Source organism: Psittacula echo (assembly GCF_963264785.1).
Source record: "Psittacula echo genome assembly, chromosome: 1".
Taxonomy (NCBI): Eukaryota; Metazoa; Chordata; class Aves; order Psittaciformes; family Psittacidae; genus Psittacula; species Psittacula echo.
Genome location: NC_137735.1, coordinates 153,237,024 through 153,252,558, shown reverse-complemented (window position 1 = coordinate 153,252,558; position 15,535 = coordinate 153,237,024). Strand labels below are relative to the sequence as shown.

Sequence of the window (15,535 nt, the reverse complement as noted above, 5' to 3'; positions counted from 1 at the left end):
TGCAAATCCCTAAATTGCCACTGTAGGGTCAGTGTGGCTGGAGTTAAGAGGAGTAAGAGGTGCTGCACACAGCCAGCACTGCCTGGACTATCCCAAACCAGGCAATGTGCTCTGTCAGTGCACGGCTCAGGGCTACTTGATTTTCATTTAAGTGTCTTTCAAAACTCAGTACTGAATTCACCACATTGCAAAATGATACACTTCTGTGCATGGAAACATGGAACAAACAGGGTTTTTTTCTCTCCATCCTTTACTTGTCCTGTGTCCTTGATTTATCCACATTTAGGAACTCACCGTCACCAGAACAAGATTTGCCTCCTGCAGCTCTGTTGGTATCTTTGGGATTTACGACAATACTGGTTTGGATGAGCTGTTATTTTCTCACAGATCTTTTCTCAGCAAATATTTTAGTTTGTATAAAGCATTCTTTCAGCTTTTCATCTTTTGAATGTTTATGTACAATTAAGTCCCTGGCATCTTTGCTAATCCACAGACGGTTTTAGGCTGCACTCACTAATGCGTCAGCCATTGTACATGTTTCATACCTAACCAGGGGCTGTCACCAAGTGTCAGAGACCTTTCTTGCTGTAGGTGAATAGAGGTGGCTCTTAAATTAAAACAGACAAACAATGCGCTGAACACAAAGAGCAGCACCGCTGGTCCTTTCCCTCCGTTGGGAACATCTACTGGCCAGGGGTGCATAGTTCAAACTGTGACTCAAGACTCTGCATCACTGAGTACATCCAGCTGTATTCAGCCTCATAATGTAACTGCAAACTCAAGACAGACAAAGCTCTACCAAGCTTCCCTACTACCCCAGCTGTGACCTAGTTACTAGTGATGCATAGTAGCGCAGCTTCCAAGCGTACGCCAAGATCATGCAGTTGCAATGCTGCTGACTTAGCTTCCACAACTGACACACTGAGCTCTGTGTCTTCACCATTTTGTGTGCTCCATGTGCATTTTGAGTTCATCCCTTAAATCCAGGCACAGCTGGCAAAATGTACGGACTATTTCTGATAGGTTGGTTGCAACTTTGACTCCTGGCCACTGGTCTGCTTCGACTTCCTTAATAGCAATAAAAAACAACTATAGGCTTCCTCTGTATTTTTTAAACCACTAAATTCAGCAACTAATTTGCTACAAAATGTAGACACTGTGCCACATTTACCAGCCCTGACGCAGTTGGAATAGATGACTGAACCTCCCCCAGTGTTTTAAGAAGTGAAAACCAACCACTTCTAACACAGACTGATCCAAAATTAACTTTCCAAAGCTCACTGTGTAGGTATTTCATCCTCACAGAATCAAATCTCAACCTGATTCCGAGCATGTGCTTTTCTATTTCATGTCTGTTTAAAGCCCATCTCTTGAATGCGGGCAGCAGAGTGTGAAAGGTTTGAAACAGACATTCCAACTCTCTCGAAACACTCCGCAGGCAATTTGTACAGGCAGGAGCACAGAGAAGAGTTTTGTCTCTTTTGGATTTGTAAGGGCTGCTGGGAACATCTGTCGACTTCTTTACAGAGACCATGTGTCATTTTAGATTTTGTCAGACTTCAGATAGAAGTAACTTGTCTGCCCCCCCTTTCTCCTCATCCCTCTCCAGCCCCCTTAATAATTACAGAAATAACACATTTGTAAATACTATTATTATTGCCACCTGGTATTAAAGTTTGATGAAAATTGTTGTTAACACATGATACAAGACAACAATTGAGTAATACTGCCTGAATATAAAGCAACCATGGGACTTTCCGTTAGAATACTTCTGACACAGTAAACAGCTTCTGCAGAACTGGTATCTTCCGTGCAAACACATTTTTTTACCTTCTGGATGGGATTTTAAGGAAACTAGTTTGATTTGATAGATCGATCCAAAGTACCTTCTTCTGTGTTAGTCCTACATTAAAAAAGACCAGGCTTGATGTCCAGCATCTCATCCTCTATTCCAAGCTGGGCTCTCCATCCACCCCACATTTACCACGTCACACTGCACATTTTTCTCCATCTATGCTGTGTGATGCATATGGGAGGGCAAAGTCAAGCACACGAATGTGGCTGCTGTGCTTCCATATCATGAGGTACACAGCACTGCACCCAGCTTTTGTATGGTTTGTTTCCCAGCCCCAGGGTGGTTGCCTGCTGCAGCGCTGCAAAGGTGCAGGATGTGGGGTCTGCCTGGTCCGGAGTCTGTGCTGCACTTGCTACTGCAGGCAACTTAACCTGCAAGTCTGGATGAGAAGGTTGCCTCAGGACTATGCGTGGTAGGTGGCACAGATGCATCAAATGACAGATTAAGTTTTCAATAAATGGAATGTATTACTGAAGTTACATAAAAAAGGCAATCCAATGGATTCATTGATTCATCAGAAACAATTTTTCCCAAGATTTTGCTTTTTTATAAACATTTCCTTTTTCATTTCAGGGTGGGTTCTCCCCCCCCCCCCCCCCCCCCATAGCACATGTAAAGTAACATATGTTGGAATACTGGAATTTCTGTTAAACTGTGACACGCATCTGCTCTGCTCAATAGATGCGCTTAGGAAACAAGCTATTCACTGACACAGAACGTTGTACATTTGATCTTTATAAATATGATACGAATGAAGTGAAATGACTGTTTACTCCAGCCTCTCCTGGCCTTCCCGAGGACCAGAGGCCACTGTGACAGGTGCTGTGGAAATGCGCAGTAGGATTGTCTGTGCCATCAAAGCCTTCTGACTCCTTGACAAGCACAAAATCCATTTGCGCTGTTTGCTGTCTTCATTTCACACACTTTACTCATCATTGTAAGACATAACCTGTTCTTATATGTTTCTGCTTTCCTATTGCATTTCCCACATCATGGATGAGTATGAACAACTTACACAAAACTTTTCAGAGGTATTAATAGAACACCCTGGCCAAAAAATGATTAGCTCATCCTCGCAATGCAGGAAGCCTCATGGTTGGCTTGGAAAGAATTTCTTCATCTAATTCTTCTCCTGGCTTGATTCAGTCCAAAGCAGAAACTTAGTCTTACTGATAAAGTGGTTTTAAAAGGAGCATGCTTAACTATGGTTTCCAAGATTTATGTATTAGAGGACTTAAATGAGAAATGTTTCATTAAGGGGATATCCCCAAGCTAACCATTTTGGCAAAGCAGTTAGTCAAAAACCATTTATCCATCTCAGATACGTTTAAACATAATTAAATTAAAGTGATATTTGACAATGCCTTAAACATTTGTTAGGGAAAGCTAGTTTTGCCAAGATGACAGAACTTTACCCTTAGGCAGCTTCTTAAACTGAGCGCTAACCTGAGCAACAGCAGAAATTTCCAGGGCAGGCAGGAACAAGAAATGCAGAAGCAGCCTTGGTCTGATTTACACCATGAAATTTGGACCGTATCTGGTCTAACAACTTTGTAACCTGAACAAAGAGTGCTGAAAACTTACTAGTAGCTGTAAAACAAGACAGGCATTCAGCCATCAGCTTCCTGAAAGCATCAGAATAGTTACGGGTAAGGAGCAGGTCATCTAAATGCTGGTTTTCAGTTATGTGCAAAGATAGCAAAGTTTTAAAGCCACGATACATGGTTAAAAGTCACCAAATCCATGTCCGGCTTTGTTGCAAGTCTCTTTATTGACATCCTCAGAAGAAATTTAGTATCTTTGTACAAAGAAAAACCCCTCCAAGTATAGCCCCTTCCAATCTACATCCCCTTTCTACATACAACTGCATATATAACTGCATATTTAGGCCCAGAAAAGGATGCAAATCCAAACGAATATAGAGAATTCTTTTCCAAAATGAAGAATTATTGGGAATTTACAACCAGACCTGGAATCAGCCTCTCCCTGATGTTTCCTCTCCAAAAGATCTTTAAAAACTCTGCTCTACATTGAGCTTGAAAAATGATGCACTGGGAGGAAAAAAAAAGTGTTTAAAATGGAATAGGGTGTGTAAAATCAAATAGGTTGAAACAGCAACAACAAGTTAGTTGAAAATTACAGATCTAATCTAAAGCTCAAGTGAAATCAATGGAAAAATTCCCATGGATTGTGATGGACTTCGCAGTTTCACAAGACCTTGCACCATATGCCAAAATGTGTTCTTCCATACACCCATTAACCTCTTATTCCATGGAGATAAGGTGTTTGCCAAAGTAGTCATGGAAAGAGAATAACCACATCCTTTCAGGATGTACAGAGCCGGGTCTGCTCGCCTGCTCATCACCCATATTGGTGCAGAGATGCTTGCACAGGGCAGCTGCCATGGGTGGCTGAGCCCCAGGGGACGCTGACGGGGCTGCTCCAGTGCAGAGATAACAGACAACTTTAATGGGCTACATCCTACAACCAAATGATGCTCTGCAGAAGAAAAAGGTTACCCAGAAAGGAATGTAAAACTGTGGAATATGTTCATCTGCCCTAATGGCCACAGCAGTAGTCAGAAATTCTCCCTCTGAGTTTCTGACACCCACTTTTCTTCTTCCCTTTGTAGGCAGTGCGGACCCAACCCAGACCTTGCCACGCTTACTACGCCCTAACTCCACAAAGTTCATTGTGACCGCAGAGGATCAGGCACATACGGCACGCTCCCTCTCCACCCTCCATAAACACTCACTGAGATGAAGTGTTAACAGGGTTTTTCCCCATAACAGTTACTGGTGGCACCAGCCAACAAGCTGGGGAGGCGAGGCGCAGCCAGCCCACTGCAGCTACTCTTTCTCTCGAGGATATAAATCCTCGGCAGGCTCCAGGGAGAGAATTCACCACTGTCAGCCCCTGAGCATCTCGCTTTGCGAAGTGAGCCAGCAGGGAAGCGAGCAGGTTCGTACTGGAACTGTTTTGTTTTGGCAAAGTTGCAGGGTATTTTTTTCTTTAACAGAAGTGGTTTGCGTTTCACTTTGGCACTTTCCATCAAAGCAGTTGCATCAGAAAATTCCTGACCAGCTCTAATCTGCACCAGCGCAGCTGCGCTGTGGTCCCACTGCCACACCACACGGCTGGCGGCCGCGCCAGCACTTCCCCATAGCAGGCAATGGGCAACACAGGCTGGCACCCTCCTGCTGGGGGGTCACCCATGTCACCAGCCAGGGCGCCCCACTCGGTCCCAGGGTATGGCCAACTGGTTTTGCTGCATGCATGGTATGGACATAAGGAATAAGCAGGTGCTTATTGCTGCTCCCTATCCACCTGTATGGCTGCAAGAGCCTTATGACTCTACCCTCACTTGGGAAAAAACAGCTCTTAACTTTGTTCTTACATCATAAAGTGAGTTTCTCCGGAAGAGCTGCTGCCAAAAGGAAGAAAGGGCCAAAGAAGAGATTTTTAGAGACCATAAACCCAGGCAGTGGCAACCCAGCAGTAAAGGAGCAGGGGGATGTGCCAGCAGAGGCTTCTCAGCAGCACCAGTGCTGGGCATGACTGGGTCCCTGTGCGGGCACAGGCTCCACCTTGGTTTGCAATAATTGAACAGGAAGTTTGATCAAAAAACAATCTTCTCATTTTACAGCTTGCAAAACCCAAATAGGGGTCTGCCAGCAGGTTTCTGCTGTAAACAGGACACCTCAGCACCTGCTGGAAGCTGGTAGGAAGACCTGAAGAACCACCCATAGGTGGAACAGGCTGCTCGTTGAAAATGACTGTACAGCTTATAGGAAAAGTCAGTATCCCAACAACTTAAACAAACCTAGTGATTTTCACCGATATTGACAAATAGGTGCATTTTTTAAACTTGATATGAGTTAGGTGCAAGTCTCTGTTTTACCATCTTCTTGCCATCCCCAGGGAGCGGCAGCCACTGCCCAGTTTAACTTGCCAAACTGCAAACATGGACCAGGACTACGTGTGCTGCCAGCGAGGAGCTTGTAAAATCTCCAGGAGCTTGGATGCATGGAGGTGGCCAGGCAGGTCAAAACTGTCATATCGGAGATCAAAGGTCAACAAAAGAGATTCGCCCCAGAGTGTGCCACGGGCCTAATTGCATTAATTATTATCAGTCCTTTGCTGTGTGCAAGCAGACATTTCAAAATGTTGGCTTTTTGCTACATTATATGTTTGTGCATCTTATTAAGACTAATTTGAAAGATTCAAAACGATGAATAAATTGCCACTCTGTTTGCTTTATCTGCTGTTGCAGCCTATGCCCAACAGATGTCACATATGAAATTCAAATTACATCTTCAAACAGAGCATGACTTGGTAATGAATAATTCAAGACATATATATTAGAATGCTGTTTTAAACAGTGTGCTTCTCAGCACAGGCAATGTCAATGGAAAAATACGCACCTATTTATCTGGCCATTTTCCACCTCTGTGAAATCATTTGAATCGTTGCTGATGTTATCATCTTCAGGGACAGTCATATTCTGCAATTCAGTCAGTTCTAATCCAGCTTTGAAAGGCATCCTGGGTGAGGAACAGTACCGATCCAAGTGTTTCTCCAAATATTAGTGTTTGGTTGGTATCTGGTGAGTAAACTGCAGCCACAGTGTCAGCAACCTATATAAAACACAAGAAGAAAACCCACGAGATGGATACCACCAACAGCAGGCAGCGTTACCAGAATAAACCAGTGAAATCTGGACAAGAGGGACCATCCTCACCAACCAGTTTTTATTGTTAGATGGACCTCAGCTTATAACCCAAATGCAGTGCGGAACAGTAGCAACCTGTAACAGTAGTAATGAGATCAACTTCACTAACCTCACAAATTCACATGGTCTCACAACCTGCTGCTGAAGGGGGTACTTGTATTTATAAACTAATGAGCAAATGAGTCCTCTTTGTTTCAGGAAAAAAAGATTAACCACCTACAAATTAAGGAATAAAACCGATTTGATTGTCTAAGTCCCACTTCAGTATTTAGTATTTGTCTTCTGTATGTTCTCCATTCTTACTTAAAAATATCAGATATATGGTGTCCATGCTGTTGCTAAGTGTATGGAACAGAGCGAGAGAGTTGTCCTAGTACTCTGTTCTACTAATATCTGTATTCCAGGCATTTGAATATGTTCAGGGTTTTGGTAAAGAGGATGTGCGTAGGACGGTTTGCGTATGATTAAGCTTATTCTGAACAAGGACAGAAACAGACCAAACCAAATCCCTAAGCTCATGTATCACAGGAATAGAGAGTAATGTGTATCTAGTGTCCAGCAGTTATTATCTGGGGATCACGCAATCTCTCCTCTGATCGAGGTGTTTCATAAATCACCAGGAACATCACCAAAGGCAGACCAGGCAAGCCTGCTACAGTGACATATTTCCTCATCAGCAATGCAAATCAACTGAAAGACCACTATTTTCCAGAGTTTGACCACTCTCAGCTGAGCTACAACCCCAGCGTGGTGCTGAGGCAACAGGCTGTTATTCACAACGAAGCTCCTGCACCACAACTCTCCCGGTTCTCATGTTGTGAATGAATTTCCTGCAATACTGCCAAACAGCTATTCACCCTGGGATACGTGGTGAGCGCTCAGATGCCAGATTAATCTGGGAATATCTTTCAATTCTCAGGGCTACCTCAAACCCATCAGACTGCTCACATGCAACCAGAGAAGCAGGAGCATCCCCGGTTCTTGCAGGTATTATGTCAAGGCAGAGGGAAGTAGTTCACTTGTTCAGTTACGCTATCTGCCCGTTTCAAATTAAGTGTACAGGACCCAATACTTCTGGTTTATACCACATCCCCACCTCACAGAAAAGGGCTTTGCAAACGAGCAGGTTTTTTCCCTCAAAACACTGTCTCAGAAATGCAGTTTTGAAGTTTACATGCGCTCTTAACATTTCCTCAAGAGCCCAAACTGGCCAAATTTCAGGTTTAAAAGCTAGCCTCAAGGCTTACAGTAAGGCAGGACCTGCTCTTTTATACTGAAGGAGCAACTAAGCACGTGGCAGACAGGGGCTGGTCTAGCCTGGTGAGAGGATGGTGCTGGGCGGATGTGAGCTGGGACCTTTTCAACTCCTCTACAGAAGAGATTTCCACTACAGATACCAGGGGAGCGACCGCTCGGGTATTAAAATGTCAGCACAATAGAAACAAAAAGGATCCAGGCTGCTGATAAATAAAAGCAGACAGCAAGCAGAGGGTGGCCTTAGCAGTGACATTCTGGAACCGTCTTCCCAGAGGCTGCAGGGATAAAATAGTCTACCTATTTTGGAAGAGAAGCACGATCCTTCTTACAAAAGGATAAAGCCACAGGAGATGGCGACTGCCAAGGTGGCAAGGACCGAGCCCGCTGAATCCTTAAAGTTTTTGTGACTGTGAGTTCCTAAAACAAACAATTCCTTAATAGACCTGACAACCTCTGCACCAAGATCTGCATCCCCTGGCATTTAAACATCCGAGTAAAGGTTCGTCTAAGATCCAAGCGGAGAAGCTTTCCCTTTGGTCCCCCAGAAGCGTTTTCAGAACTGCCCTGACATTGCCTTTGCTTAATAAATTCCCCGTTAAGTGTTTCAAAAGCAGGTGCTGAAATGAGCCCTCTTGTGAGGTAAACAGCGTGCTGGAGAGCAAACTTCACAGCTCACTGATGTGCAGATCCTGCTTTGCCATTCTGCCCCTCTGAAGCTGAAATGCTGCAAGGCCGGACTGGCAGGAAAACAGCTCACTGCTTTGTTCACAAGGAATCTTTGCAGTGCAAAAGTGACAGCCTTCTTTTGTTTTAACCCAAACTTGGATCCCACAGAAAACTGACTGAATGAAGACCTTTTACACAGGAAAGTAGTGACAGGACATGGGGAGTGGCTTTATACTTGAAGAGGGTGATTTAGATTAGATATTAGGAAGAAATTCATTACTATGAGGATGCTGGAACACTGGAAGACGTTACCCAGAGAAGCTCTGGCTGCCCCATCCCTCGCAGTGTTCAAGGCCAGGTTGAACAGGGCTTTGAGAAACCTGGTCTAGTGGAAGGTGTCCCTGCCCACGTCAGGGGGTTGGAACTACATGATCTTTAAGGTCCCTTCCAATCCAAACCAGTCTATGATTCTATAAGACAGAGTGAAAAGTTGGTGCTAGTAGTGCCACCTGAAGCATCAGCAATCATTCCATCAAATCCTGGGTTTCAGGCAGACAAGTTTCTCCTGAAGCAAACACATCTTTCAATCTGCCTCAGGTTAAGTGATTTACTAAAAAAAACACCAACCAAAACCCTGAAACAATAAAAAAAATATTGTTGAGTGAAATAATGCATTCCATTTTGAAGCACAAGTAAAGCTGATCTCAGTGCCAAAACACAAGGAGGGTGAAGAGAGAAAGTGGTAAGGCTTGGGACTGAAACTTTTACTGTCATGGTATGAACTCATTGCAAATCTTTGGCAAAAGATAATCAACTTGTCCTTAGCACCTCTATCAGTAAAATTAAGCTGAAATAGTGACAATAACACTCAGTTTGTGAAGTACTTGCAGATTCAGTGGGAAAGGGTGATAGAGGTGTGATACCTGGAAAAAAAACCCACTATGCAAATCTCTTATTTTTGCAAAGGTAACTACCTTAGATATACAGAGAGCAAACTCTGTCATTGCTGATCACACCAGGCCTCCTCCATAGTCAGTGGAGTACAGGTGGTCACACAAATTTCATACCAAATCACCTGTTTCAAATTTCAAGTTCATGGATGTGACAAATCTCAGCGTCTACATAAAATCTACAGTCCCAAAGGGTAGGTAGGTTCGTGTCAGCCAGCTTGATTCCCTGCAAGTGAAGTATCCACTTCAAGCTCATCATCTGGCCTTTACAGAGGAGCATGGCGCTGCCAGAGGGCAATCCATCCTGGCCTTGCTCCTGAAAGGGAGCTTCCACACTGGGATAGCTGAACTAAGGATGTCACCATCTCAAGTGTAGGCACCGCTAATGCTGTGGGAAGGAAAAAAAAATTGCTTCAACTAATGAAGATTCATCATATGCTGATGCTGAGCTACATTGGAAGCAGCAAGGTAATACTTGTACTTTTAAGGCCTTTTCATTCAAGAAATGTCATGAAATAAACTAAAATAAAAATGCTGTGTTGGCAAAAGTTCCCAGGCTGAGCTTTATTCCTAATTCACATTGAAAAGAAGTAAATAACCATCTGAGGAGTGACTGCAACAATCCCAGTCACTCCCAGTCACTGTGCCTACTACTCTGCCCAGCCTTAAACCTCTCAAAATGAAAACTTCCAGAGACCTGCCATCAAACCTTTCTCTCCAGACACATAGACAGTAAATGAACACGAATTTTGCTCTTACTTCAAACATTTCTACTTGGATGGGCAAACATTCCTTCCTGAAGCAGGGAATCACCCTGAGAGAAAACCAGGAAAGCGCTAGTGATCCTTCTAAAGCAAACTCAAAGTCTGTGTTTGGTAGCTGATCCAGCCCCTCTGTTTAGTAAAAAAAGCACTGCTCTGGCCTAGGAGCTTGGCTTTAAACCTCCCATGACATGTCTTGTAAAACCCATTATGGATAATTCATTCACTGTGTGCTCCTTACGGAATATGGGAAAGATCACAACTGGTCACAGACTTCAGAAGGAGGACTGTGAGATGACACAAGAAGATAAAAAGAGTTTATTTTTCTCAAGGACATTGAGACCTTCACAAGCCATTAAAACACATTCCAAGAACTGGGGTAATTTTCTCTGTTGCTGACTGAAACATCAACAAAACCAATAAATCTCTGCAACTCCAGTTTTCTGGACTGTTAAAATTCCACGCCAGCAGTTTAAGGGGCTCAAAAAGTTTGTACTCAAGAAAATATGGCAATACAGACAATCTAACTTCATGTTTTCTGCTGGCTCAAGCACAAATTCTTTCTGGGCAGTACCCAGAAGAGGTATAATGTCAGCAAATACTTTGCTAGAGTTGTGTTTTTAATAGTAACATCATCGCTCCTGGTGGTAATGGTGATGGCTTAATTCACAGGCCAGTTTTTCTCCTATCCTGTAAGTGACATCGTTAAAAAAGTGCCATATGAAGACACATGGCCGCCCAAAAGCTGACCCAGTGTGTGAGAGGCATCTGGATAAGTGATTGGGCTGGACACCATCTCACCTGTCTCTGGGTATGTTTTCTGTCATGTGCCCTTGCACACTCACCGGGCATTTCATTCACTGAGTGCTTCCTGCAGTAGAACAGTCTCGGGGATGGCAAACACCCAAGACACACTATGCAATTTTAACTATGGAATTCAAGATAATTTGCTTTAAAGTTGCAATATGACTCAATTTTTATCTCCAAGGGAGTTCTGACAAGAATTCCTCCTGGTCTGTTACGAGTCATCAGAATCCAGCGCTTGAGTTTCACACAAGCTGATTTTATTCCTGCAAAGCCCCCGATGTGATACGCCTTTCTTTGCTTGTACTTTTGCAAGTTCTTCCAAAGAAGAGCAATACGACCAGTAAGACACCATGGATATAAATAATGAAAACTAAGCCTGAAACTCTGTGTACAGACTATTCACTTAAATGATAAAAAGCAATAATAGGCTTTATACGTAACAGTATCACGTTGGAGGCGGGGAAGCCACTACCTCCTTTTTGTTCAGCATTTAGTGACACCTGACATCTGGAACATAAAGCTGCCGATTTACTCCCCATCTACAGGAAGGACAAAATGGAGAGATTAGAGAAGAGCCACTGAGATAACAAAAAGCTTGGAAATTAAAGACTGACTCACATCCCCTGAGCAAACATCTGCAGTGTTTGAAATGTCATTGCCTCCAGCTCCTCGGTGCTGTCCCTCTGCAGCAGGCTGCAACCGACTGATGGTGGAAGGAAGTGGTGGAAGGAAGCGGATTCACCCTGGCCCCACGGCCACTGGTGGGCTCGAGGGGATCATGGGGAACCACCGAGGTGCTGGCATGCACCCATGCTGCCCACTGGCAACGTGGGCCTTCCAGCTGCGGCAGCTGTGTGCTTGGTGGCTGCAAGCCATTACCATTCATTTCCAGGCTCCTCACACATAACCCCCATGGGATGGAAACAGTTAAGGGATAAGGGGGGGGGGGGGGAACAACCAAGTGACACAAGTCTTGAGAAGGAAGCTTAGAAAAGGATGCTGTGAAAAATAAGCCATGAGAACAAATTCTCAACCTTTCCCTAGGTACTGCGTGATCTTGCACTGCAACAGGAAAAATGCTCTGTCCCATCGCTCTCCATCCATGCTGCCCTTCCAACGCTGCCATACAGAAAGGGAAGACAGTCCCAAATTAAGTCTCGACAGGCTACTCAGCTGATCAAAGGCAGGCAAATAAGAAATCATAAAATCCCAGCCTGATTCACCCAGTGATTCATTACTTTAGGCAAAACACTTAAAGATGAGCCATAAAGGAAAATGGTTTTAAGTACATTTTTGTTTTGAGCCCATCCCAGTCAATTTAGGGAAGGCATTTGGCACAGGAATATAGTCACATTTTTTCCTAATTATGTTTCTCTGTGAAATCCTCTCAACAGTCTTGGTTTTGCTGAAGAGATCCTGGAACACAGAGGCATAAATGAACGAACTCTTGTCTTCCACAGAAAGTGGAAGTGCCATATGAGTCGGGCTTATGGGTTACAGCAATGGAACAGACTGTCCAGATGTGTATGAGCTAAATAGCAGCTCTGAAACCCTCATTTAAAACAAAGTTTGTACTACAGGAGGAAGAACCCTTTGCACAAGTTCATATGTAATTCACTTCTCCTTCTACCCCGGTTTACAAGTAATTTCTTTGCTTCAGTTTTCTTGACTGTAAGAGACTCAGAGTGATATTTACCTGATAAGCTTACACAAATATTATGAGGGTTAATTGCAAAAGGGCCCTGAAACACTTTCAACATGGAAAAGCTGCCATTTTTCCCAAGATTGGCTGCTTAAACTTCTTGGACTGGTCACAGCAATAAATACCTATCTGAAAGGAAACGGAATTCTGGCTTAGAATATTTAAATATTCCCACAACATCTCTTTTGCCTTCACAATACACATTTTAAAGCAGTAGTTATTGTCAGACTATGTGCTAAGCATGTTTCTACAGCAATGGGCAAGCTGAGAAGAAGATGGGGGATAGCAGAAGAGGAAGGACAGTCCTAGTTCTGCTCAGTCACCACTCTTCCCCTGGTAAAGAACAAACCCCAAAACCAGAAAACACCAAGGAAATGTAGAAGAGACCCAGGATGAGCATCCTGCAAGCAGAGCAGCTGAGAGAACCCTGACTCCCCTTCCATCCTTTAAAACCCTTTAAAAAGCAGGATTTAGATATGAAGGACAATGGATCCTCCATGTTCTACAGCAGCCTGCGGAAAGCCTTGAACAACTCAGAGCATAATCCTCTGCACAGGGGTATGTGGAGCATGGTGCTCACTGCCAACACATCTCCTGTCCTCACCTAGGCCAGAGAGCCCCGTTGGTCCAACCACAGCACAAAGAGTCTCAAGCGACAAGGCAGAGTACGCTGCAGCGTGCTTCAGTGAAGTGCTCTCCCTATGGTGCCTCTCAAAGAGAAAAAAAGCCTTCCAAAAAGGCAAAGTCAAATAGGAGTCATTCTACACGACAGTGAAGCAGATCCCATTTTAGTCAGTGAATTTCCACTGAGCCGCGGCAGAAGGCCTCTGCTCACCAGAAATATGGCAATTCCCAGATTCCAGACAGGTTTTGCCAGTGGATTTCAGCACAAATTCAGGGGGGCTCCAACTCCTGAAAGGGCAATTATTGATACTCTGTGTCCTTCAGCAACAGATGGAATTTCCTTTTACAGGCTTTTTAAACAAAGTTGGTGCTTTGGTGGCAAGTGAAGTAAGTTAGATGGAAGGATGCTTTCTTTCTCCCCCTGCAGCTCTTTTTACTTCCAATTTAAGACACTTAGACTCAGATGTCTTTTTTTATTTCCCTTCCAGAATGTATTTTCTCTATCAACAGGGATCTTTTTCTAATACTTTACTTTTAGAACAACAGCTGCTCCGTGTTATTTTGCCTTTCAAGCGCATGTAAAACCCAAACAAACCTAACAGTGAATGAAGCACCATAAAGCACAGGTTGCTACCATTACAAACAGAGGTTAGTAGAAATGCCTCAAAGCAGTCCATGAATAGCTGAAGGTCATGCGCGTGTAGGCACAAGCAGATCATAGCTTCGTCTTCCATAAGCCCAGCTGCCAAACACGGGGTTTACTTGGGTCCTCCCAATGTCACTTAAACAAAGCACGGGTTTACACATGTCCTCCTCTCACAAGGACGTACATCCTTGCTACAGGTTGTACTACAAACTCTGCAAACAGCGGTACAAGCCCTCGGCCAGAGAGCAAGCTGGGCGCATGTACACGTGAACGAATACCTCTCCTGGCACTCGAATCTGCGCCTTTTTGTTCTCGCCTTCGGCTCACCAAAATCGGGCGGCTCAGCTGCTACTATGCGTTTACGGGCAAACGCACACACACGCAGACACACGAGACAGACAGACAGGCAGACACACACACACGCCTGCGCGCCGTGGGCCCAGCCTGCATTTTCTGAATACCGTAGAACTTCCCCTGCCCCTATGGCAGAGCTCGACTGCAGAGGGAGGCAGGATCGTCTCCCAGCGAGCCAGGGCTGCGCCCGCGGCCGCACATCTTGCAGGGGCTGCAGCACATGCGGCCCGGCGCTTGCACCGCGTTTATTACTATCATTGTATCTCGGCGCTGCCACCGAAAGCCCGCAGCTGCCGGGTGCCGTGGCTTGGGCTTTGCCTTTGGGTTTTCCAGCCGCAGCGCCTGGCTACGGCAGCATCCCGGCGGGCCCCGAAATCCTCCGCCGCGGCGAGATGCCGCATGGCTGGCGCCGTCCCGCCGCCCGCTCCTGCCCCGCCGCAGCGCTGCCTCTGCGCTCCCCCTCCCGTCCGGTCCCGTCCCCTCCCTGTCCCGCTGCGCGCATTTTTAGGGTTGAAATAGGTAGCGCCTGGGGGCTGGGAAGCACATTTTAGGGGGCTGGGAAGCACATTTTAGGGGGCTGGTGGACACACGAAACTGCGCACACGGCGGAGACAAAGCGTGGCCACGGCGGGCTCGGTCGGCGCTGCGCGGCCGCGGCGCGCAGACAAAGGCTGCGCGGGGAGCCGCGGCCCCGTTCCCCCCCTCCGATTGCATCAGCTGCTTCTTACCTTCCTCTGGAGCCGCGGGGATCCCCCGAGGAATAATCCACCCTCTCGGCGTGAGCCGGCTGGAGAGCCCGGCAAATAATTTCAGTGATAAGAATAAAGTGAAATTAAAAAAATATATAGATAAAAAATAAAGAAAAAGGGGGCGAGGACGAGGGGGAATTAAACTGGTGAAACGGAGACAGCGAGGAGGATGCGGCTCCTCCTCCCGCCGCGGGTGTGTGCATGTGGAGGTGGGCAGGCGGGCAGGCGGGAGCATGCGGGGCGCGCCGCCGTGCCGGGGCCGCGGCTCGGGCTGGGGCCGCCCGGTGCCCCCCGGGGCGCAGAGCCCCAAGGAGCCGCCTTCGTACGGCCGCCTGGTCGGACCTGGTCCGGGCCGGGGACCCCCGGCTCCCGTCCCTGCCCGGTTCAGCACCTTTTATCGCAACCAGGGGTTTACTCGTTTTACAACAAACC

At 45.6% G+C, this 15,535-nt stretch overlaps 1 protein-coding gene across 1 annotated transcript in view; it reads right to left on the bottom strand.

Annotated features, from left to right (window-relative positions):
* Positions 1 to 15,320, bottom strand: part of SLC38A1 (solute carrier family 38 member 1) — a 37,570-nt gene extending 22,250 nt beyond the window's left edge. Inside the window, exons 1-2 of the mRNA XM_080634091.1 lie at positions 15,083 to 15,320; positions 6,280 to 6,492 (exon numbers count right to left, since the gene is read on the bottom strand). Of these exons, the coding sequence (XP_080490217.1) occupies positions 6,280 to 6,398 (119 nt within the window). The 5' untranslated portion in view covers positions 6,399 to 6,492; positions 15,083 to 15,320. The remainder of the gene's footprint in view (positions 1 to 6,279; positions 6,493 to 15,082) is intronic.
* Positions 15,321 to 15,535: the final 215 nt, after the last annotated feature.